Source organism: Colobus angolensis, unplaced genomic scaffold, assembly GCF_000951035.1.
Source record: "Colobus angolensis palliatus isolate OR3802 unplaced genomic scaffold, Cang.pa_1.0 Scaffold6, whole genome shotgun sequence".
In the NCBI taxonomy this organism is placed as follows: domain Eukaryota; kingdom Metazoa; phylum Chordata; class Mammalia; order Primates; family Cercopithecidae; genus Colobus; species Colobus angolensis.
In genome coordinates this window covers 18,063,054-18,087,556 of record NW_012119598.1, presented here as the reverse complement: position 1 = coordinate 18,087,556, position 24,503 = coordinate 18,063,054, and the positions used below count along the sequence as shown (strand labels likewise).

At 42.9% G+C, this 24,503-nt stretch overlaps 1 protein-coding gene across 1 annotated transcript in view; it reads right to left on the bottom strand.

Moving 5' to 3' along the window:
- STMND1 (stathmin domain containing 1) overlaps nucleotides 1–6,525 on the bottom strand; it is a 28,990-nt gene extending 22,465 nt beyond the window's left edge. The window contains exon 1 of the mRNA XM_011962743.1: nucleotides 6,445–6,525. Coding sequence (XP_011818133.1) covers nucleotides 6,445–6,525 — 81 coding nt within the window. The remainder of the gene's footprint in view (nucleotides 1–6,444) is intronic.
- Between the last annotated feature and the right edge of the window lie 17,978 nt (nucleotides 6,526–24,503).

Here is a 24,503-nt window from a genome sequence, read left to right as displayed (position 1 = left end):
AAAAAAAAAAAAAGAAAAATGAATTAAAAATAAGGCCTTGTCATGAAACTTTTGGTACTTTAACAGTAAAAGTCATACAAATTTTTAAAAAATATACAAGCATGTTTAACCACTTTCTGGAATTACTCTAACGTTTGAAGTTCCTCAGAGGCTAAGTAGAATCGCAGTGGCTAGGTTATGGTGGTGTCTGTCACGATCAGGTTTTCATAATTCAGTTAGGGATTCTTGCATGCTTGTAGTGGGACTTAACATAGCTCCTTACCACTGTGTTTACACAGCTAAACCAATATCAGTTCCTTGTGTTAAGGGTTAATTATTTCTGTTAAGGGCTACATAGGAAATAATGAAAAACCATCCAAACAAACAAGAAAGTCATCAAAAACTCAGTGGACATAAAATCGGAATTGGCACAAGGAGAAAGCCTAAAAGCAACGATGTGCTTTTCTCTGTCTCCGTCTATCTGTTCTTCTTCATGGACAGTTACTGCCCATCCTGTCCCTGTAGAGTAAGCAGAACCAAGAAAGGAGTCTTTACATACAACATATTACATGTCACATATGTGCATATGTTATATATATGTGTGTTATATATGTATATAAAACATATAACAAAAGAAAAGGAGATTGGGAGCCCGAGGCAGGCAGATCACCTGAGGTCAGGAGTTCGAGACTAGCCTGGCCAACGTGGCAAAACCCCATCTCCAATAAAAACACAAAAATTAGATGAGTGTGGCTGTAGGCACCTGTAATCCCAGCCACTCAGGAAGCTGAGGCAGGAGAATCACTTGAACTCGAGAGGCGGAGGTTGTGGTGAACCGAGATTGCACCACTGCACTCCAGTCTGGGCCACAGTGAGACTCCATCTCCATCTTGAAAAAAATAAAAAAAGAAAAGGAAGGAGACCCTGTCTAATGCTCACAGTTCATGCTAAAGGTAAAGATGCACATCATGTAAGTCATATTGAACACTGTTTTCCTTCTTTCCAAATAAACTACTAAAAGCCAGTATCTGCGGTGACAGTAAGACAAGTATTTTCACAAGTTTATTTTGGTTTGCAAATCCATCATTTTTTGATCCTAGAGAAGCACTGAGTTACAAACAGGGTCTGATTTTGTCATTTAACATTTCCAAGTGGAGACTCTTGGAAGACTCTTGGACTTTTTCCAAATAGAAAAATTTTAATGATTTAACAATAGTAACAACAACAACCACAATAGCAAAATGCCCACATTGGAATTGAGAGCGAATCTGAATATTTTCAGTCTAAACGATGGCTTTTCACAAAGACTTTCTGTACATTACAACTTGGCATAGATTTAAATACCACAACCTCAGTGACCTCACAATTGTGCTATCAAAGCTACTATAACTACTTGGATTTGGAATCCAGGCCTTAGCAAGGATCTCTACCCATCTGTTCTTATTTAGAGACAGTCTGCCTTTGAGCTCTGCTGGTGACCAAAACCTAAATTGTAGCAGACAAAACACAGTCTTTTATCATGAAACAACATAAACCAGCCTTCAGTTTCCAGAGCAGAAATTTAAGGTTCTTCTCTTTTGAAAACTCAGAATGTCTTTCAAATATCTTACCCATGTGTAACACATTCTGGAAATTTTAACCCAATTTCATAATGAGTGTAGACTTGAGAACAGACATAGTTTAAAGACAGACATATTTATAAGTTAATTAGATCTATGCCTCTCAGGGATATAGCAGTGTTCGTATTCTACACATACATGAAGATTTATATTTTCACACCAATAAGAAGTATACCTACATTAAGCCTTGGCAACATGGCGAGACTCATCTCTACAAAGCATCAAAAATTAGCCGGGTGTGGTGGCTCATGCTTGTATTCCCAGCTACTCAGCAGGCTGAGGTGAGAGGATCTCTTGAGCCAGGGGAGACTGAGGCTGCAGAGAGCCGTGATTGCACCACTGCACTTTAACTTGGGTGACAGAGTGAGACCCTGTCTCAGAAGAAGAAGAAAGAAGAAAGAAGGAAGAAGGAAGAAAAAGAAAAGAAGTGTATCTGCATTATTATATAGGTAATGATACTTGGGGAGGGGATGGGATGGTGAGTGGAATGCTCCATTTTTTCCTTGGGGGTACAGATTCAATGTGTTTCTACATTTTATGAACTTTATTTTATACCTCAGTGTCTTGGGAATAAAATTTTTTATCAATTTTAGGTAGAATTAAAAAGTTGTGAATTATAAGCTAACAGCTATGCACAGAAATCATCAGCATTCCAAATAAGGTATTGCTTTAACTATGGACAGGTGTTTTTTGTTTGTTTGTTTGTTGTGTGTTTTTGTTTATTTGTTTTTTGGTATGGATGTACTATATTTATTCTATAGCTTTTGGGAAACATATTTCCCAAACAGCTTGAAGGGAATAATTTGTCAAGGCACCCTGGAGTTAAAACTTTCTTAAGTCAAATTATTGGCAGATGCATTTTGTGAATATATTTGTCTATAGACATATAGGAAGAATTTCTTCAAAATTTGATTTTTTTCTAGTTTACCTCTAATAAATGTAATTTTAAATAGCAACTATACGAAGAACATTCAGAAATATGATTGCTTAAAAAGTTGGATTTTAAGAAGTAATTTACTCCCCTTTACTGACAATCAACTAGAATTTTCTTATCACGTATTTGGAAAAAACTGTGCAGGGTCCTTGGAGACCATCTCTTCCAATCCAGCCTCTCCTCTTTTATAACAGGCAAGGAATTTTGAGTTATTCTTATAGATGAATAACATTTCTCCAACTAGGAAGTTTTCCATGCTTTTTCTTATTATTATGCATTATTTTATTACTGTATCTACTCACCACTTTAGACTAAAGTAAAAGTGAAGGGGAAGTCTATATATAGGTTTCAAGAAATTTGACTTAGAATATTTAAAGTGGTGTTACTAAGAAACATAAATATTTCATGCAAGCAAACATGTTCATTTCATTGTAAAGATACTGCTGAACTACTGAACCCTAAGCCTTATGCATTTATGAAAGCTGTGAAAGAAATTATTATCATTCCAATAGCTATAGAGTGTTTAATTAATGATAATCATACCTTTCCCAGATCAGATTTCCAAAGTCAAGTGCTTGGGGCTAGGAAAGAAGGTATATGCATGAATCGACTCTCATTCTATTTTCAGATTATTTTAAAATTGAATTTCCTCCTTGCAGACTGTCATTAGTCTAGTTATGCTACTAGGAGACAAGAAGACATTAAGGAATCTTGGAAGCAGAAGGGACATGCATTCGCTCAAGAAAGATTCATTAGTGCCTGATCAGTATCAGGCAATGTAGTAAGAATTGGAGATACAAAGATTAAAAAACAGTGCCTGTCCTCAAGGAGGTAACTGCACAGGATGAAAGGCAAATATGGAAGCAAATAAATATAATAAAATGTTTTGAAATATGATAGTAGAAGGTATAAGATCAACCCTACCAGCATGGTGGCAGAGGTTGGGGATGGGAGGTCATGAAGAGCTTCAGGAGGAGTGACCTTGAGTGTCTTGTAAAATGGGTACATATTTATCATGTGACCCAGGAAAGGGAGAAGGAAAAGTCTGGAAAGAGAGGAAACAGTAGGTGCAAAGGCATGGAGCTAGAGACAGAATGGGCCTGGGGAAAAAGTCCTAAGGTTTGTCTATGGTGTGAGTGTGAGGAGAGACAAGACTGGAGGAGTTAGCAGAAGTCAGCTCCAAGATGGGCCAAGACAGCATGCTAAGTAAGGATTTAGGTTTTATTTTATTTTATTTTATTTTATTTTATTTTTTATTTTATCTTTTGAGATGGAGTTTTGCTCTTGTTGCCCAGGCTGGAGTGCAGTGGCATGATCTCAGCTCACCCTGCAATCTCCGCCTCCCGGGTTCAAGCTATTCTCCTGCCTCAGCCCCCCGAATAGGTGGGATTACAGGCATGTGCCACCACGCCTGGCTAATTTTGTATTTTTAGTAGAGATGGGGTTTCTCCATGTTGGTCAGGCTGGTCTTGAACTCCTGACCTCAGGTGATCCACCTGCCTCGGCCTCCCAAAGTGCTGGGATTACAAGCGTGAGCCACCGCATCTGACCAGGATTTTATTTTATAATAATAATTGAAATAACTAATATCATGCACTTATTCCGAGTCAGCATTAGTATGAGCACTTTATGTATATTGAATTTATTTAACCCTCACAACAACTCTACTAAATAAGTACAGTCATCCCCAGCATTAGTGGGGGATTGGTTCCAGGACCTCCCTCGGATACCAAAACCCACGGATGTTCAAGTCCTTTATAGAAAATGGTGTAGTATTTGCATATAATCCATGCACATCCTTCCATATACTTTAAATCACCTATAGATTATACATAAATAGCTAAAACAATGTTAATGCTATGTAAATAGTTGTTGTACTGTATGTTTAATAACAGAGCCAGCAAAATAAATAAAAAATAAAAGAAAGATTTTTGTATGAAAAAGGGGACAAGAACAATGGATTAGCACTTTTAAGTGACATTAATGTATTTGTAGAAAATGGGAGAAAAAAGTATTTCTACATATTAGTCCAAAGTGATCATGAGTTCACCAGGCCAATAGGAGAGGGTAACAGGGAGGGCATCCCAGGAAGAGGGAATGGCACAGGTAAAGGCATGGCGGTGTGAGAAGCCTGGAAGAACTGAGCCCTGAGAGTCATTTGGTTTAGCAGACCCAAGAGCCCATGAGTGACAGGCACTGGCAGAAGAGAAGAGAAGAGGATGACATTAGAGGGACAGGATAGACTATAAACTAAAGGGTTTTGCACACGAAGGGAAATTTTTCCCTTGGCAAGATAGGTGGCAGTATGGAGGAGAAACTTGTTAGGATCCTGGCAGGAGAGGCAGAAAGACCCCATAAAAGGTAATGGGTCTCAGTAGGGTGTGGTGGGTTACAGGTGTAACCTCAGCACTTTGGGAGGCCGAGGCGGGTGGATCACAAGCTCAGGAGTTCAAGACCAGCCTGACCAACATGGAGAAACTCTGTCTGTAATAAAAAATACAAAAATTAGCTTGGCATGGTGGCGCACACCTGTCATCCCAGCTACTCAGGAGACTGAGGCAGGAGAATTGCTTGAACCCGGGAGGCGGAGGTTGCAGTGAGCTGAGATCGCGCCATTGCACTCCAGCTTGGGTGACAGAGCAAGGCTCCGTCTCAAAAAAAAAAAAAAAAAAAAAGGTAATGGGTCCCTATACACAGACAGTGGCAGTTTCAGGATGGAAAGCAGAAAACAGTGTTAAGATGGGTGGCCATTTGGGCACAGGCTTTCCCCAGGGCACCAGGTACTAAGTCTGGAGTCAGCCTTCACTAGATTCTGGTTTGCTTGTTTCAAAATGTACTCCAAGAGCCCAACAGATGTGCCCTACATGAAGTAGGTGCTGTAACTGGCACTTAATAGTGTCTTGCACAGTGCCTGCTGAGACCAAGTGTGTGCTCTTTGAACAGTAGCTCCAAAAATGACCCTTCGGAAAGGTAGCTATAAGTCCCAGTTTGCTGGGCTTCAGCCAGAGTCTTTGGGAAAATGTATAGGGTTCCCTTTCACTCTTAAAAGCATGATTTTGATAACAAATTATATGGTAGCCTTATCTTTGGGTGTAACCCCTCCGAAGTGGACCCTTGAGGGTTGCTAGTGCTGTCTGTGGAATCTGGAGGGTGGTAAGGATGCAAAGAAATCATGGACCTCATTTCTGCCTCAACCAACTCATCCCTTTAGGTCTTGCTCTGGAAAAAAGTCCCCATAATGTCTCCAGAATTACAGGGCATGCAACTTTGAGGAATTAGGGAAAAGAGTATTGGAACGAAACTCTTGAAAACTAAATTCTACCTTTGCTGTGCCCCCAAATTAGCTGTGCAGCCTTGGGCAAGTCGCCTCTCTGGGCCTCATGATCCTCATCTATGAATCGAGAGGACGCAGCCAGATGGTTCTGAGATCTCTCCCAGCTTTAAGAAACGACCAAAGGGCCTATTTTCCAGAAGCCAATAATATATGGCAGTTCCTAGGGACTCCAACCTTCTCTCGAGAATCACGGTCAACCCTCGCTCTGTGCAGAACACACTGCTCATCCCGTTATTCCGTGCCTCTACCCTGGGGTGTGACCACCTTCGCAATTTCTTTAAACTCCAAAGGCTATCAAAATTGATCCTATAGCCATATATCTGTATCTATACTTTCTATCGATATAGATAGATATATTTTGATATTTATCCATCTATCTGTCTAGTCCTGGTTAAGACAGCAGTTAAACACCGGCAGAATAAAGTTGCTCCCACCTGTTAACTAGGCTAGCTGTGGACCTCGACCCACACTGCTCCAGCCAACTCTTGTCGCCCCCAAGCGTGGGAATCGCGAGACCTCCCAGGCAAAAGGCTTTATGTCTGTCTGTCTGTCTGTTTGTTTATTTATTTGTTTATTACCTTGCATCCCTCTTTCCAAACCTTCTTGGGCGCGGGGACACGTCTCCGGTCTTCAGTAGGTTGGGAAGGTCCGCAGCCCATGCTGCGCGCGCGCGCGCTCCTCCTCCACGGGCTTGGCTGCTGTGCGCTGCCGCCAGCGTTCCCTGCCGCGCTCAGGTACCGGTGGTCCCACGCTCCTGCGCCCTGCGCCCCTGCCCCTGCGCTCGGGCGCCACGCGCCTCTCCCACTTGTCGCGCTTAAACCCCGGGCACGACGCACTGGGTTTCTGGGCAGTTGCCAGGAATGGTTGCCACAATAAATTACGTCATGCAGACCTGGGACCTGGGCGGCGATGGGACTCTGGTAACTGAAAACTAGAAGGTTGGAGGCGTCTAAATCACAGCTAGGATGCAAATGGCAGCCCTAACCAGAGCGAGGGGCCAGGGGAAGGCCCGCTGCCTGGCTGCGTTACTTTGAAAAGTACCAGAGTCGCAAGCATCTTGCGGGCTTATTTTTCCTCTTTGTAAAACACGGTGTGTGTGACACGCCCCTACCCCTGGTGCCTGGACCACACCCTTGTTTCTAGACACTGTCTGAACTGTGTAGAAGGCGATCGTGTGGAATGCGAGGCAGGTGTCCAGTCTCTCTTGAGGGCCGGAGGACGGAGTGGAGGCGTGGCGGACAGCACCAGAAGGCAGTGGCACAAGGCGACCTCAGAAAGACTGTCGCACAAATGGAAACCCACACAATGAAGAAAAGCAGATATAGTTAGGACCATAAACAGCTCGGCAGTCACCAAATGGGTCACGCAAATCATTTTAATGGCAGGTGCATTTTATGAGCCGTTAGGCTGTATGGAAAGAGCATGGCTATGCATAATTTGAACAGAGAATTAAATCAAGAAGGTGTTATCCGTCAAAAAAGGCAGACCAGGAAGACTGCTCAAATGAGCAACAAGTTTGTCTTTTCTGGATATTTTCTTTTAATCTTAATTTTTATTTATTTATTTTTTAGAAGAATTAAAACAGGAACTAAAGGAATCTTAGAAGTCTCCTATCAACTCTTTTTTAGGTTCAGAGAAACTGAGTGACTTCCCTAAGGTCAAAGGGAAGCTAGTTAATGAAGGTAGAATGAGGAACTAGGTGGTCTGACTCAGTTTCTCTGTGTCTCTATAATACCAGGAAAGTACAACTGAGGATTCTTGGAGGTGTAAAAATCCTGGATCCTTCCAAGGAAACTAATGCTCAGCTCTGTGACAGGAAGCTGATTACTTACAACATTTCAACTCATTTCGCTGTTAGTGGATGTTGCTGTCAATTTTCCTTTTACTAAAATTGAGGAAGAGGAAAGACGAGGAAATGAAACTCAACTCAAAGTATTATAATTATGGAGCAAGAAACGTTGAAGATTTATTGAATGAAGAGTTGAAACAAAGCTAAAATGGTGTTGGGGGAACAGCTGTGACAGTATTAACTCATGGGTGTCATAAGTCACATGTAATGCCCCAACTGGAAACTGGGGGAAATTCTCAATTAGAATATTCCAACACAAAGAACACCAATAAAATTTTCTTCAGCAAGTTCAAAATGGATGTTTGTAGAACTGTAAGGGTAAAATACTGCACACAGTTTTTTTTTGTTTTGTTTTTCTTTTAAGGCTCTCCGTGAACAGAGATTTGCTGAGAACGAGTAGGTGGTACCCACGTGTGTTGTGCAGGTGTAATCTGCAGCATCCCAGGACTACAGTGTGTAAACTAAAATAAAATCCTAAGCCCACCATAACAGAACAGACCCCCCCTGAACCAAGGGGACCCCAGAAAAACTTAAAAACCTAGTTCCTGGTTATGACGGAATGAGAGGTCAGACATGCCTCTTGGTTTAGACACAACAGCTGATCAGCATTAATGTTAAAATAGAGACCAGAAGATTGACAGAACAGGCGGTGGCTCACATCTGTAATCTCAGCACTTTGGGAGGCCAAGGCAGGTGGATCACCTTAGGTCAGGAGTTCGAGACCAACCTGGCCAACCTGGCGAAACACCGTCTTTACTAAAATTACAAAAATTAGCAGGTGTGGTGGTGGGTGCCTGTAATCCCAGATACTTGGGAGGTGGAGGCAGGGAGAACTGCTTGAACCCGGAAGGTGGAGAGTGCCATGAACCGAGATGGCACCACTGCACTACAGCCTGGGTGACAGAGTGAGGCTCTGTCTCAAAAAAAAAAAAGAAGAAGATTGACAGAACAGACTTTTCGTGGCAGTAACACCAAATTATAAACAGGACCTAAGGCAATGCCAGGCAATGGTTAAGTCATACACCTCTACATTTAAAGAAGAAACTATGTTCTAATCTTGCTATGAAGTTTTTCTTTATCTCTAGCAGCTAAACAAGCACTGGCCGGAAATAAGTAATATTGAAACAATTACAGCTTATCCAGCTCACAGACTCTGACTAACTGACCTCAAGCGACACCAGACACCAGCCCTAACTACAGCTTTGATTGGACAAGAGATCAATTTCAGTAACTTTCTCCTGATAGGAAGACCACTACCATGGACTGTTTCTGGCCAGTTGACAGAGGTTATATACTTACGTGCTTCATTTCCTCAAAAGACATTTTGATGTATAGGATGTAAGACATTCAAATGTTAAGTCACCCCAAAGTGAACATGGGGTCATATGTTAACATGCATGTTTGTTTAATACCTACGCATCCGAACTACCTTTATGAATATTCATAGCTCCTCCTACAACCTGTTGAATATGTATGTTTAGCCAGCCTGTTCAGGATAAAGCTGCTACCCCAACCCCTCCTCCTTTGAAGTGCCTGTCTCTGGATTTTGCAAGAGGCAAGCTTCCCAGCCTGAAGGATGGCCACCTTGCAGGCTGTAATCCTTTATAAGAAATGAAATTTTCTCTCCTTTCCACATTTCTAGATATTGTGTGTGTTTTTTAAGTTAACATATCAAAAATTGTGAAAAGGCCCTTTTTCTAGGGGTCTGTTAGGGCCAGTTTTTACTGGCTGATGAGAACTGATTAACAGGAAATGTGGCCCCAGTTGTTAAATATAGCTGTTATTAAAATTAAATTATATAAACTTAAAATTCAACTGGCTATGTTAAAAAAACCATAGGTAATAAATGCAACCAGATTTCGAATAGCGAGGCTGTAGAACACTTCTGAATATTAAATCATTACTGCAACAACAGAAAATAGAAAAGAAAAATGGAAGACAGGAGAAAGAAGTGAGGAGGAAAATGAAGGAGAAGAATCAAGACAAAGTCCATTAGACAATCAAGTATAGAAGAAAAGAAACACTGGCCTCATTTTATCAACGAATTTTCAGTCTAGGAAGATCTTTATGCATAAAATTACAACTAGGAGCCCGGATGTTACAGCAGCTGCTTATTTCTCTGCCCTGGTAGAGTAAGTATCTTTGTATTTAGTGGGTCAGAGTGAAGGAGAAAAGAAAATCCTCTTCTGCCATTACCCAAACCTAGGAGTCGGTTTTCTCTCTGTTCTGGTAGAAAGTTAACCCACATGGGATGCAGGATAAACCAGAGAGCAGCCATGTCTCCCTGCAGCACTCTGAGCAATAGTGTATTAGGGCAGGGTGAGTCATAGGCAGCCCAGAGGCTTCAAATTCCAAGTGGAAGCTTTCTGATTTCAGTTCCAACTCCAAGCTTTTCTAAGAAGTGGAAAGTCACACAGAAAAATCAGTTCTAATCCCAATACCACATTTACTGAGTTTACTGGCATTCCTCCATAAATAGAAAAATTATGTGCTGATTTTCATTCCCAAACATGTCTCAATGGACTAATTATTACAATAATAGCTAATATTTTGAGTGCTTGTTAAGGATCGGGTAAAGGAGGGCAGCCAGTGGCTAATGTTGGCATTTCTACTTTATCAGCCCACTATTAGTCTAAAGCAAAGACTAGAAAACCCACCGACCACATCTTGCCCGCTCTGTCTTTATAGGACACATGAGCTAAGAATGGATTTTGTTTTAAGTGGCTGAAAAAAAATGGAGAGTACGATTTAGTGATTTCTGAAAATTATATGAAATTCAAATGTCAGTGTTTGTAAATAAAGTTTTATTGGAACATAGACATTCCCATTTGTTTACATATTATCATTAACGGCTACTTTTCTGGCACAGTTGAGTAGTTATGGCAGAGATCATACGGCCTGCAAAACCTAAAATCTTTATTATCCAGCCTCTTATGGAACATGTTTGCTGATCCCAGATTTAAAATGATAAAGTAACTCCCACAAACTTAATAAATCATTACATGGAACCCGAGCAGCCAGAAAGAGTTTGTGCTACTTTCAGAAGGGCAAAAAACTCTGAGGGTATAAATGCCACACAAGGGAATTTATCTCATTAAATAACAGAATTCCCAAGCCTGTAAAATATGTTAAGTGGTTTCATTCAGCTGATAAGCCCTCCCATGCTTCACTAAAGCACTCTGTTCAACAGGAGGGCTATAGGGTGGGAACGAAACTTCACTGCATTGCCCTGCTGTTTTGCATTTGAGATGTAGTGCAGGGAGCACCGTGGCTTCTGGAAAAAGACAAGAGGGCACCAGCTTGTAGGAAACAGGTGGCATTTTGAGTGTCATCTTGAATTCAAGATCAAATTTTATTTTTAAATTAAACTTATTTTATTCTATTTTGAGATGGAGTTTTGCTCGTTCCCCAGGCTGGAGTACAGTAGCGCTATCTCGGCTCACTGCAACCTCCGCCTCCTGCATCCAAGTGATTCTCCTGCCTCAGCCTCCCAAGTAGCTGGGATTACAGGTGCCCACCACCACACCCAGCTAATTTTTGTATTTTTAGTAGAGACAGGATTTCACCATGTTGACCAGGCTGGTCTCGAACTCCTGACCTCAGGTGATCCTGCCTCGGCCTCCCAAAGTGCTGGGCTTATAGGCATGAGCCACCGTGCCTAGCCTAAGATCTAATTTTAAAATCTCATGTTGTTCTGGTTCTTCACATCCCTTTGCCAGACATTTCAACCCATACATTCCATTACTTGAAAACAGTCACCCCTCATCCCTCATATACATACATTTTGTTGCTCAGATATGAGGGGTCTCTGAAGTTTCTGGCTTCTGAACCTGCTGGGGCAGGTTGCCTCAGTAACTCTACCAAGCACGTTTAGGAAGCTCACAAATCTGTCTATGAATAGTTGTGTGATAAAGAAAACTACTATTGCTATAGGAAATCTGTATCAGAATATTGTCATTAAAAACACATACACACGGCCGGGCGCGGTGGCTCAAGCCTGTAATCCCAGCACTTTGGGAGGCCGAGACGGGCGGATCACGAGGTCAGGAGATCGAGACCATCCTGGCTAACACAGTGAAACCCCGTCTCTACTAAAAATACAAAAAAAAATTAGCCGGGCGAGGTGACGGGCGCCTGTAGTCCCAGCTACTCGGGAGGCTGAGGCAGGAGAATGGCTTGAACCCGGCAGGCGGAGCTTGCAGTGAGCTGAGATCCGGCCACAGTACTCCAGCCCGGGCAACAGAGCGAGACTCCGCCTCAAAAAAAAAAAAAAAAAAAAAAAAAAAAAAACACACACACAAACACATTTGCATAATCAAGATTTTTGCAATTCATGTGCCAATGCTTGCAATAACACCAGTGATGAATGAATAGTGTTGCCCCCAAATACAGAGTCCAAGCATATTTTAGGTATCCCTTTAAGAGAGTTGGTTTGACAGATTCTTGCAGAGAACAACTAGAAATAAATAAATAAATAAGCTCACAAACAGGGGAACAATTGTTTGTTGAGCCTTGGCATTAAGCCAACAATCTTGATGTTTGCTCATTCAACACAAACTGGGTAAATACAGAGAGTAAAACACCAATCTCAGGGTAATAACTCAGAGAATGGCAGCGTAACAGTAAATTTAGCTGTAATAATCTCAGAATTGTAAGACTTCCGTTTACATCTATGTTAAGAAGCAGTTCTGAACTGCATTTAGATATTGTATAGGTCTAATACTGTGCTGAGTTTAATGGGGATGTGTAAAAGTAGAAACAATACTTGCTGAATGGCAGTTGGAAAGGCAAGCTTGCTTTTTAGAAAGCTGTAACAACTCTTAAGGTTACACATGACAATTTTCACACACTGATATTCTCACAATTAAAGAAAAGTATTATTTAAATGATTTTCACTGCTTCCAATTTTGGCAGTACGTGGGCACAAAGCACTGAGACTTTTCGATTTAGTAGTGTGAGTTTTCCGTGCTGGCCTTGAACATATTGTTTGACGCTCCAGGGGAGTTTGGCTGCTTGAAGAACTGAAAAAATGAGGGGAAGAACAAAGCTCTCTCAGAAACCTGAATTTTTTCTCCACTGGAATGTGGTGGAAAGAATGCTGGGCCGGCTGGGTCTCTTCTGATCCCAGCCCTGTTCTGTCATGGAGCCGCCTCGAGGAAGCCATTTAATCTCTGGGGGCTGGACTAGGAGGTGCTGGATGTTTAATAGTTCCTGGAGCTCCGGTTCTCCAAGCGAGGCACTACAGCATCTGTTTTAGAATAGCCTCTGCTGCTTGTCATCCATGCATATTCCCAGCAACACGAACCAAGTGTGCTGGATGGGAACCTGCAGGACTGGTGCCTGGGAATCTGTTTTCAACAAGTATCTCAGGTTATTCACATGCACAGGGATAACTGACACATTGCAGAGTGCAGCGTAGAGAAGAACTTGGGCTTCCGAGGGAGACTGACTTGGTTTCACCTTTGACCTTGGGATGTTATTTCACCTTCCTAAGTCCTAGTTTACTCTTCTTTAAGAAAGGAGATAGTAGGCTAGGCGCAGTGGCTCACGGCTGTAATTCCAGCACTTTGGGAGGCTGAGGCGGGCACATCACCTGAGGTTAGGAGTTTGAGATCACCCTGGCCAACACGATGAAACCCCATCTCTACTCTAAATACAAAAATCAGCCAGGCATGGTGGCGTATGCCTGTAGTCCCAGCTGCTTGGGAGAACGAGGTAGAATTGCTTGAACCTGGGAGGCAGAAGCTGTAGTGAGCCGAGATTGCGCCACTGCACTCCAGCCTAGGCAACAGAGTGAGACTCTGTATCAAAAAAAAAAAAAAAAGAAAAGGAAAGAAGCTAGTAATAATACCTATATTCTAGGGTTATTGGGAAAATTAAATTAGAAAAAAAAAGGTCTGAAAAGTGCTTCCTTCACAATAATTATGCAATATATGGCAACTGAGATGATTTACACATTTGACATTTAGGGTAGATGTATTTTTAATTGTAAAATAGATAAAATTATAAATTCTGACTGAAATTCACAAACTTATCAAATTAGCCTTATTGCAAGTGAAGAAAAAGTTTTTTGTCAAATAATCTGGTTTTAAACAGGATTTTGTTTTTTTTTAAACCACGAGTTTGATTACATCTCATTTTTAGACCAGCATAGTTCAACTGATATATCAAGCCACAAAGCTTTAGGAAAATCAGGGCTGGGTGTGGTGGCTCATGCCTGCCATGGCAGCACTTTGGGAGGTTGACGTAGATTAACTGAGTCCAGGAGTTCGAGCCAGCCTAGGCAACATACCAAAAAATTAGCTGGGCATGGTGGCATGTAGTCCCAGCCATCTGGTTGGCTGAGACAGGAGAATCACCTGACCCTGGGAAGTTGAGGCTGCAGTGAGCTGAGATCTCACCACTGCACTGTAGCCTGTACTCCAGCCTGGGTGACAGAGTAAGACCCTGTCTCTAAATAAAAACAAAAAACAACAAATAAACAAAATCAGAAAACTGTGCAAGTACTGTGTGGCATATATCACCAACTAGACTCAAGCATTACCCTCATTGCAGTGGCTGTCCTCACTGTCCCTCTCAGGAAGGTCCCTCCTGAGCACGGATGGGGTTTGTGTAACTCCCATGATTCTCGCTTCTTTTGCTTACACCCTCCTTCCCTCTGTCTTCTCTCATTTGGCTCTGCAATTATAGCAGCTACAGAGAGCTGCCTGTTCTCTGTTCTTTTTCAGAACAAGCTGCAGTGAGGGCCTGATAGTCAAAATTACTTGGAGGAAAATTACAGCTCTTCTCCCCTAGAAAGTCTGCTGAGTCTCACCAGGAGAATCTCACAGGGAGGCTGCTACCAATTCTCTCTGCAAGTTCTGTGAAACTCAGGTACAAGCCTAGTAGGGTGGGAGTAGGGTGGGGAAGCGAGGAAGGGGCGGGGGGAGGGGGGTAAGAGAGACAGAGAGGAGAGAGACAGAGAGAGAGAGACAGACTGAGAGAGAGAGAGAGAGAGAGAGAGATGGATTGAGAAAGGTTTGGGACACCTTTCCCAAACAGATGAGGGTGCATAAGTGTGCTGAGGACCAGCCTCCACTGGGAAAGAGAAATTCCATTCTTCAACCTTCCTCTGCCTGAAGGGGCTTCATCCTCACACCAGGTGGCACCAGCGTCATTGCCTGCAGAAGTGGCTCTGCCACTTTTAATTTCTGAAACATGTATTGTGCACCTATTACGTGCTCAGCTGGGCCCTCCTGTTGGCCCACCTTTCAGCTGTGTGTTGGCAGATGGAATCCTCATAATGACAACCATTAAGGGAGTAGAGGAGCCCCGGCAAGACTGATGCACTGCGAATATGAAAATGTCATTTATTCTTTTTTTTTTTTTTTTTTTTGGGGGGGGGGCTCCGCCTGTCGCCCGGACTGGAGTGCAGTGGCCAGATCTCAGCTCACTGCAAGCTCCGCCTCCTGGGTTTTACGCCATTCTCCTGCCTCAGCCTCCCAAGTAGCTGGGACTACAGGCGCCCGCCACCTCACCCGGCTAGTTTTTGTATTTTTAGTAGAGACGGGGTTTCACCGTGTTAGCCAGGATGGTCTCGATCTCCTGACCTCGTGATCCGCCCGTCTCGGCCTCCCAAAGTGCTGGGATTACAGGCTTGAGCCACCGCGCCCGGCCATTTATTCTTAAAAATATAAAATAACAAAGTCGGTGCCATCTTGGAAGGGGAATGTGCCAGTGGAAAACTCTAGCTCAGTTTTGTAAATGGTCCTGTGCAGATACTGTTCAGGTCAGTTTGTAAATGTAGTTACCTACCTTGCCACCACACTTCCAGGTGCTAACATTAAGTAAGAGTGTCAGTCAAAAAAAGGTTATGCTGTTTCACACTCCACAGGGTATATAGTCGGCCCTTGGTATCAGGGTATCTGGTGTCTGCAGGTTTCACATCCACAGATTCAGCCACCACAGATTAAAAATGTATAAAATAAGAATCCAACAATAAAAAATACAGCTAATTAAAAACAACACAGTATAACAAGTACCTATATAGCATTTACATTGTATTAGGTATTGTAAATAATCTAGAGAGGATTTAAGGCATATGGGAGGATGTGTGTAGTTTATATACAATGATATGTCGGTTTATATAAGGGACTTGAGCATCCATGGATTTTGGTATCTGCAGGGTCCTGGAACCTGGGGAGATCGAGGGACAACTGTACATCAGCCTGCTGAGAAATGTTTTGCGAGACTCATGATTGAGGATCTTCGTACTAAGCCTTTCTTGAGGGAGTGTCTCAGACTCAACCAGCCTCAATTTTCCCATGATTTCTTCATTGCCTTCCTAGATTGCTACTCCACATCTTAGCTGACCCCATACCAACAAACTCCAATAGCATCTCCAATTGCGTGCTGTGTTAAATTTTAACTTTATAACCAAACATCATCGCTACTTCCATCTGACCAAGCCAGTTTCCTTATGATGCACACACATTTATTTAGCTCACAATTTGTTCTATATGCTTGCTTATTCATTCAGGAAGTATTTATGGAGCCCCTACTGTGCACTAGCTGCTGTCTCAGGTGCTGGGGAGAGAGAAAGATCAAAATAAAACCCCTGCCTTCATGTGCCTTATTGTTTAAGGGTCAACAGAATAAACACGAAAGTGAATATATATCATGTGAGGTGGTAGAAAGGGCTGGGCAGAAAATAAAGGTTGGAAAAGAATGGAAAGCACTGGAGGGGTGGTGTGATTTTAGGCTGGAGCATCAGGAAAAGTAGAGAAGAAATGACTGTTACAGACTAAGTGGGTGGAATGCTTCAGGCAGTGGGAACAGCAAGTGAAAGCACCCTATGGTAGAAGCTTATGTGGCACTTGAGGGACTGTATGAAGGCCAGTTTGGCTGCAAGGGGGTTTGGAAGATGTAGGGACAAGGTCAGAGAGGTAGCCAATGCCAGCATCATTGCTGTTAGGACTGGGTGGGACCCCAAAAGAAGTATTAAATAGTACCGTCTAGTTTTTGTTCTTGAGGATGAGGAGGTCACGTGTTAATATACTGATTGTATGAGGTGTAAGAGAGTCAAAAAGGGGATAATGTATCGAGGTACAAGCCTAGGATATGGGTTGCTCCTGTTGCCCCTGGTCTACTACGCTTGCACAGATTCTGCTAGTTCTTATCTCCTTTGAAGAATTTCTCTGGCACTCAGCAGAGGATGATACCGTATTGCATAACAAAATGCCTTCATTTTTTTTTTCCAAATATAGTTTACTTTACAAACAGGTGGTGTTCTTAGTGATGGGGATGTTGCTCAGACATTGATGTAACTTCAGGAAACACTGCAGCAGGGAACATTCTTCTCCCCTGACAGGTTTTATAGCTAACAGCACCATCAGTCCTTTTTAGCACAGTCTCTGAAAACTTAAAAGGAGTAATTGAAGAATTCGCCATAATGGGAGGGCCTAAAACTTTCCTGCTGAATTTATTCTTGTTCCCCTTTAGAGTTAATCCCAACTGGCTATTAATTAGACTGAATATTTACCAGATAAATGCGGAACGGACAACAGTGATAGATATTTGCAGTGATCTTAGCAAGGATGTTCGCCTAGCAGGGAGAATCTTAATTTCAAAGGATTCTACATAATGTAGTAAGATTGTACTTTCAATTGTTCAGAGCAGATGTGGTAGCACCTCAAACTACTAAAGGGAAAAATTCAGCTTGTTATCTTCTTAGACTTTTAACTTGCTTTGAGTTAAATTCACTAATAATTTTACAATTCTTTTATTTCTCATTCTGTTAGGAAAACAAGTTTTAAAATATTTATAAATTCCTGCAAGAGAAAAATAGATGCATCTCACCTGTCCCCTTGTCTCAGTCTATTATGTAAAAAGAAATGGAGAGTAAAACAGAAAACTATCTCAATTGTATGATTACCATATATCTAGACAGCTTCTAAAAATTCAGTAGAATGACGACTCTCACCTGCCCTTTCTTCTGATGCAACATGTTCAGATAGACTTCTGCTTCCAGTCAAGATAGAGTAACAAACACTAGATTTACTCTCTCAAGGAAAAAAATTAATAAAAAACCCAAATTATGTAAAACAATGGTTGTTAAGACATTGGACATCAGGCAATGAAGGACAGTGATCCTTGAGAGATGGAAAGCTAAGGGGGTAAGCTCTACGCTTAACCCCAGCCAACTACTTTGAAGGCATTTATAGATGGTAGTGCAGAGAGAGGAAACCCCAGCAGAGCCCTGTGGATTGCCTGAATTGGGGAGGAGGAGCTGAGAATCAAGGGAGGAAAAAGTGGTTCGAGTTTGCAGGGCAAAGTAGCTGATAGGAGACAGAGGGAGAATTCCGGAGAGTTGCAGAGGATCCCCTTGAGTATTCCACAGAGGACTGGTCAATACATGCATATGAGAAAGCTACCTGAGGCTGGGGAAATAACTACAGAAAGGCCTAGAAGCAATCATACTCAGAGCTCTTATGGTGCTTGTTCTTACCAACCAGACCAGAACATTCAAAAGGCATAGAGTACTAAGACAGGTTTGGCCTTGCTAGTGGGGAAAAATTATCCCTACACTAAACATTGCTATGGTCCCACCTAACACACTGCAAAAGCAAGGACTGAACTACTGGAACTACCTCTCAAAACAATGTTCAGGAATATTTATAGGAACACAAAACTATGTGGCACCCATAAGGTAAAACTGATAATGTCGGACATCTAATACAAAACTTAGGCATGCAAAGAAGCAGGAAAATGTGACTCACAATTAGGAGAAAAATAAACGGATCAAAATCGACCCAGAACTGATGTTCAAATTAGCAGATGAGGGCATTAAAACTTATTATTACTGTATTCCATATGTTCAAAGAGCTAGAGGAAATAATGAATACATTAAGTAGAAACGTGAAAGATACTAAAAAGACCAAAACTTTGAACTTTTGGAGATACAGATTTGAATAAATACACTGAGTAGAATTAATGATCAGTTAGACTTTGCATAAGAAAAGATTAATGAACTTGAAGGCATAGCAAGAGAAACTATCCAAAATCAAACATACAGAGAAAAAAGACTAATAACAAAAATGAACACAGTGTAAGTGAACTGAAGGAAAACGTCACACAACTGAATATACATGTAATTGGAATCCCCAAAGGAGAGAAGAGAAGGTGGGGGCAGGAGGTGGGAACAGAAAAAATTTTGAAAAAATAATGGCCATCAAATTCCAAATTTGGTGTAAACGATAAACCCATAAATCGAAGATACCCAAGGAACATGTGGCATAAGAAACATTGAAAAAAAAAAAAACTATATCAAGGAACATCTTTATCAAATTTCTCAAAACCAGTGATAAAAAGAAAAATCTTAAAAGCAGACAGAGAAAGAAAACATGCTATGTGCCAAGGTATTTTAAAGTACTAAGCATTGTAAAATATTGAAAGAAAAATATGGCAGCCCATACTTTTATACCCTGTGAAGATATCTCTTGAAAACAAAGGCGGCCAGGCGCAGTGGCTCAAGCCTGTAATCCCAGCACTTTGGGAGGCCGAGACGGGCGGATCACGAGGTCAGGAGATCGAGACCATCCTGGCTAACACGGTGAAACCCCGTCTCTACTAAAAAATACAAAAAACTAGCCGGGCGAGCTGGCAGACGCCTGTAGTCCCAGCTACTCAGGAGGCTGAGGCAGGAGAATGGCGTAAACCCGGGAGGCGGAGCTTGCAGTGAGCTGAGATCCGGCCACTGCACTCCAGCCTGGGTGACAGAGCGAGACTCCGTCTCAAAAAAAAAAAAAAAAAAAAAGAAAACAAAGGCTAAATGAATACGTTTTTAGGCATACAAAAGTTGAAATAACTCATCACCAGCAGACCCATATATAAGAAACATTAAGTCCTTCAAGTGGAAGGATAATGATACCAAATGGAACTATAGATTTACAAAAAGGAATGAAAAGCACTGGAAATGGTCACTACATGTGTAAATATGAGTTTTTCTTATTGCTTAAATTTAAAGATAATTCGTTGTTTAAATAACAACAACAATACAGTGTGGAGTTCATGACATACACGAATGTACAATATGGGATCACAATGATAGCACAGAGGCCAGGAGGGGAGAAATGGAAACGTACTGGAAGTATAATGAAAAAACCAACAACATGATCACTGGATAAGCTCCTATTTGGAAACTAAAAATATTCTCCTATAAATAACCCACAAGTCAAAGAAGCCATCAAATACTGGGCTGAGAGTCTTGACATCTGGGTTCTTTTCCTAGTACTTTGGGAAATTAAACACCAGTGAATATCATGTTAATCTTTTTCAAGGTATTGGAATGTATTTGTTTTCTATACCTGCATAACAAATTTCCACAAATTCAGTGGCTTAAAACAACACATATTTATTTTCTCACAGTTTCACGGTCAGGAGTCCAGGCATGACTTAGCTGGGTCTTCTGTTCAGGACTCATGAGCTGCAATCAAGGTGTTGGCTGGGGTCTCAGCTGGGACTTGAGATCCTATTCCAAGCTCATGTGATTATGAGAATTCATTTCCTTGCAGCTGTGGAACTCACAGCAACTTGCTTCTTCAAGGCCAGCAAGAAAGAGCCTCTGCATCTTCTGTCTCCAACCTCTAGAGTTTCCTTTAAAGGGCTCAGGCCGGGCGCAGTGGCTCACACCTGTATTCCTAGCACTTCGGCAGGCTGAGGCAGGCAGATTGCCTGAGCTCAGGAGTTTGAGACCAGCCTGGACAACATGGTGAATTTATGTCTCTATTAAAATACAAAACATTAGCTGGGCATGGTGGTGCGTGCCTGTAATCCCGGTGACAAGTGACAACGTTCTAACGGCCCTCGCTCTCAGCGCCTCCTCGGCCTCGGCGTCCACTCTGGCGGCGCTTGAGGAGCCCTTCAACCCGCCACTGCACTGTGCGAACCACTCTCTGGGCTGGCCGCTGCCGGAGCCGGCTCTCTCTGCTTACAGGGAGGTGTGGAAGGAAAGGCGCAGGCGGGAACTGGGGCTGCGCGCGGCGCTAGTTCCGGGTGGGGGCGAGCTCAGTGGGATCCGCACTGGGAGCGGCCTATCGGCGCCGCCGGCCGGGGGCAGTGAAGGGCTTAGCGCCCAGGCCAGCAGCTGCGGAGGGTGCACGGAGTTCCCCAGGACTGCCAACCCGCCAGCGCCGCGCTCGAATTCTCGCGGGCCTCAGCTGCCTCCCGTGGGCTCCCGCGTGGCCCGAGCCTCCCCGAGGGGCACTGCCCCCTTCTCCGCGGCGCCTGGTCCCATCGACCGCCCAAAGGCTGAAAAATGCGGGCGCGCTGCGCGGAACTGGCAGGCAGCTCTAACCGTGGCCTTAGCGCTGGTCCACTAGGCGCAGGCAGTTAGTCTCCTTAGTGTGGTAGGAACTTGGAGAACTTTTATGTCTAGCCAGAGGATTGCAAATGCATCAATCAGCAGGCTCTGTCTAGCCCCGGGTTTGTGGATACACCAATCAGCACTCTGTATCTAGCTAATCTGGTGGGAACTTGGAGAACGTTTATATCTAGCTAGAGGATTGAAAATGCAGCAATCAGCACTCTGTGTCTAGCTCAGGGATTGTAAATGCACCAATCAGCATTCTTTCAAAACGGACCAATCAGCTCTCTGGAAAACGGACCAATCAGCTCTCTGAAAAATGGACCAATCAGCAGGATGTGGGTGGGGTCAGATAAGGGAATAAAAGCAGGCTGCCAGTGTCAGCAGCACTAATTGCTCTGATGTGGTTTTCAGGTGTGTGAGTGTACCTCTTTTTCTTTGCTGTAACTCTCAGTGCAGATTGTTTTGGGTTGGTGCTGTAACGCTCACTGTGAAGGTTTGCAGTTTTTTTCCTTGAGGCCAGTGAAATCACAAACCCACCGGGAGAAATATGAGTAACTCGAGACATGCTGCATTTATGAGCTGTTAATGCTGCCATTATGAGCTGTGTAACACTGATCGGAAAGGTCTGTAGCTGCCTTTTGTTTTGTTTTGTTTTTTGGGGAAATGGGGTCTGCGTTTGTCACCCGGGCTGGAGTGCAGTGGCGCAGTCTCACTCACTGCAAGCTCCACCTCCCGTGGTTCACGCTATTGTCCTGTCTCAGCTTCAGGAGTAGCTGGGACTACAGGCGTGCACCACCTATGGCTGGCTAATTCTTGTATTTTTAGTAGAGACGGGGTTAGTTAGTAAGTACATATACACGGTGAAGTGAAGGAAGTGGACACGTGAAGAAACAAACTCTGAACACACTTTCTTTGAAGAACTGTTTGAAGAATTGTTAACACTCGCGGCTTCGTTCTTTAAGTGAGACCAATAACCTGCCAATTCTCGGACACGCCAGCTATGTGGGAGGCTGAGGTACGAGAATTGCTTGCACCCTTTAACCTGGGTAGTGGAGGTTGCAGTGAGCTGAGATTATATCATTGCACTCCAGCTTGGGCAACTAGAGCTAGACTCTCAAAATAAAAATTAAGGGCTCACCTAATTTGATCAGGTCCACCCAGGATCATCTCTGCTTTTGTGAACTAAAAAGCTGATGTGGAACCCTAATTATATCTGCAGAATGTTTTTTCTTTTGCCATGCAGTGTAACTTGCTCATGACTGTGACATTCCATCGTAATCACAGGGTCTACACCTATCCAAGTGAAAGGGCTTATCCAGAGTCTTACTCCAGGGGCCTGGAGTTTGAGGGGCCGTTTGGGAATTCTGCCTGCCAGTAAAGAAGGGCAGGGGAAGGATATCATTTGTCAGTTGTTAAAATCTTTTTGAAGTGACTAAATACTGTTCTCTGATGGCAATGAGCTTTGACTGGCTTATTTTCTTCCTTGAGATCAATCGTAAGGTCTTGAATAACTATAAGAATGATTATGGTGGTAATGACAGCTACTGCCTCTTGAATGCTTAATATGTGTATGGCATAAGTTCTTTACAACAAATATAGGAGGTAGGTATTATACCCATTTTATGGATATAAAGGGAGGATCCCGAGGCTTAAAAATCGTTGAGTAACTTGCCTTACACAGCTAGTAACGAAGGGATCAAGAATCAGAGCCAGTTACTGTAGGATTCTTAAATCAGTGCTAGAGAGAAAAAAATGGGAATGCAGAAAGCAATGAAGCCTGAGTTCCATAGCAAGTTATGCTTTGTGAACAACCATTTAACTGAATTGCTTCCATTATGGATAAAAGCAACCACCTCTGGCTTTTTGGAAATGCTTCTCTCTGTTGGAAAGAACATATAGCAAAAACTACTATACATATTTTTTCAAGTCGTCCAAAGTGTTTTCTATCAATTAGACACAAAATTTCCGATATCCACCTTTCTCGTATTTCATCTTAAAGGCTAGAACCAGACTGTACAGTGGTGAGTGGTTGAATTGTGTCTTGTGGATAAGTTTGATTTGAAGAATGAGTGTGCATTTGGAAACATGAAACCGAAGTGCACAGGTGACACTTCCTAAGAGTGCACAGTAATTATAGGTAACTTCTGGCTGATGACTGGCAGTGCTTCTATGATTTTATACATTTGAAACTTTTTTGCTGCTTGAAAGTCTGAGGCCATGGAATTGCTGCCTATCGGGTTGAACTGCAGGTGTTCTCTAAACTGGGGGGTCTCCAGCTGTTGTTCTTGGAGACCACATGGTTTCATGATTCCAGATGTTGCCCGACTGAATGATGCCTAAGAAGAGACAGAAAAGTCTAGGGGAAGGGAGGGAGTAAAGGATTGCAGTGGGTCATCCTAAAGACAAAGGTGTGGGTGGGGTTGACATAGAGAATTCCATTTTAAAAAATGCTCTCATGCCCTTTTTGTCTCTAGTTTTTGTTTTCTTCTTCTTGAAACAGAACCTCACTCTGTCACCCAGGTTGGAGTACAGTGGCACGATCTTGGCTCACTACAACCTTCCCCATCCGGTTCAAGCGATTTCCTTGCCTCAGTCTCCTGAGTAACTGGGGTTACAGGTGTGCGCGCCGGCTAATTGTTGCATTTTGAGTAGAGACAGGGTTTCACTATGTTGGCCAGGTTGGTCTTCAACTCCTGACCTCAAGTGATCCGCCCGCCTTGGCTCCCAAAGTGTTGGGATTACAGGTGTGAGCCACCGTGCCTGGATTGTCTCTAGGTTTGTTTGGAGAGAAGCAAGTACCACAGTCCTCTGGGAATATCCTGGCTGTTATTTGAAGAGCAATAGCTCCCAGTCAGTCAGGGCTAAGTAATTAGCATAGCCACCAGGGGGCAATAATACCACAGCGATGCTGAAATAGTAATAAGCTTGACTTTATTGTGTCCAAATCACCTACAAGAATAATCTTAGATGAATAGATTTTGTGCTACTAATAGACTACTATACAATTAAGTACTAATACACTAATTACATTTCTAATTTAAAGTAACAGTAATAATCAGTGTATACAGCCTGTACAGTTAGGCAGGCTTCTGTGGGGAAAATTTATCCCCTTCTGCTGTCTTCTCCCTTAGAAAGAAATCCTAGCCCCAAAAGGGAGTGTAGTGGGAATTATGGGGCAGGGGGTGTGAACAGGAGCCAGGGAAAGGGGAAGCTTCCAGATAAAGAAGATGAAGCCCAGGCAGGGGGCGGTGGCTCACTCCTGCAATCCCAGCACTTTGGGAGGCTGAGGTGGGCGGATCAGCTGAGGTCAGGAGTTCAAGACTAGCCTGGTCAACAGGGTGAAACTCCGTCTCTACAAAAATACAAAAATTAGCAGGGCATGGTGGCGTGTGCCTGTAATCCCAGCTACTTGGGAGGCTGAGGCAGGAGAATTGCTTGAACCC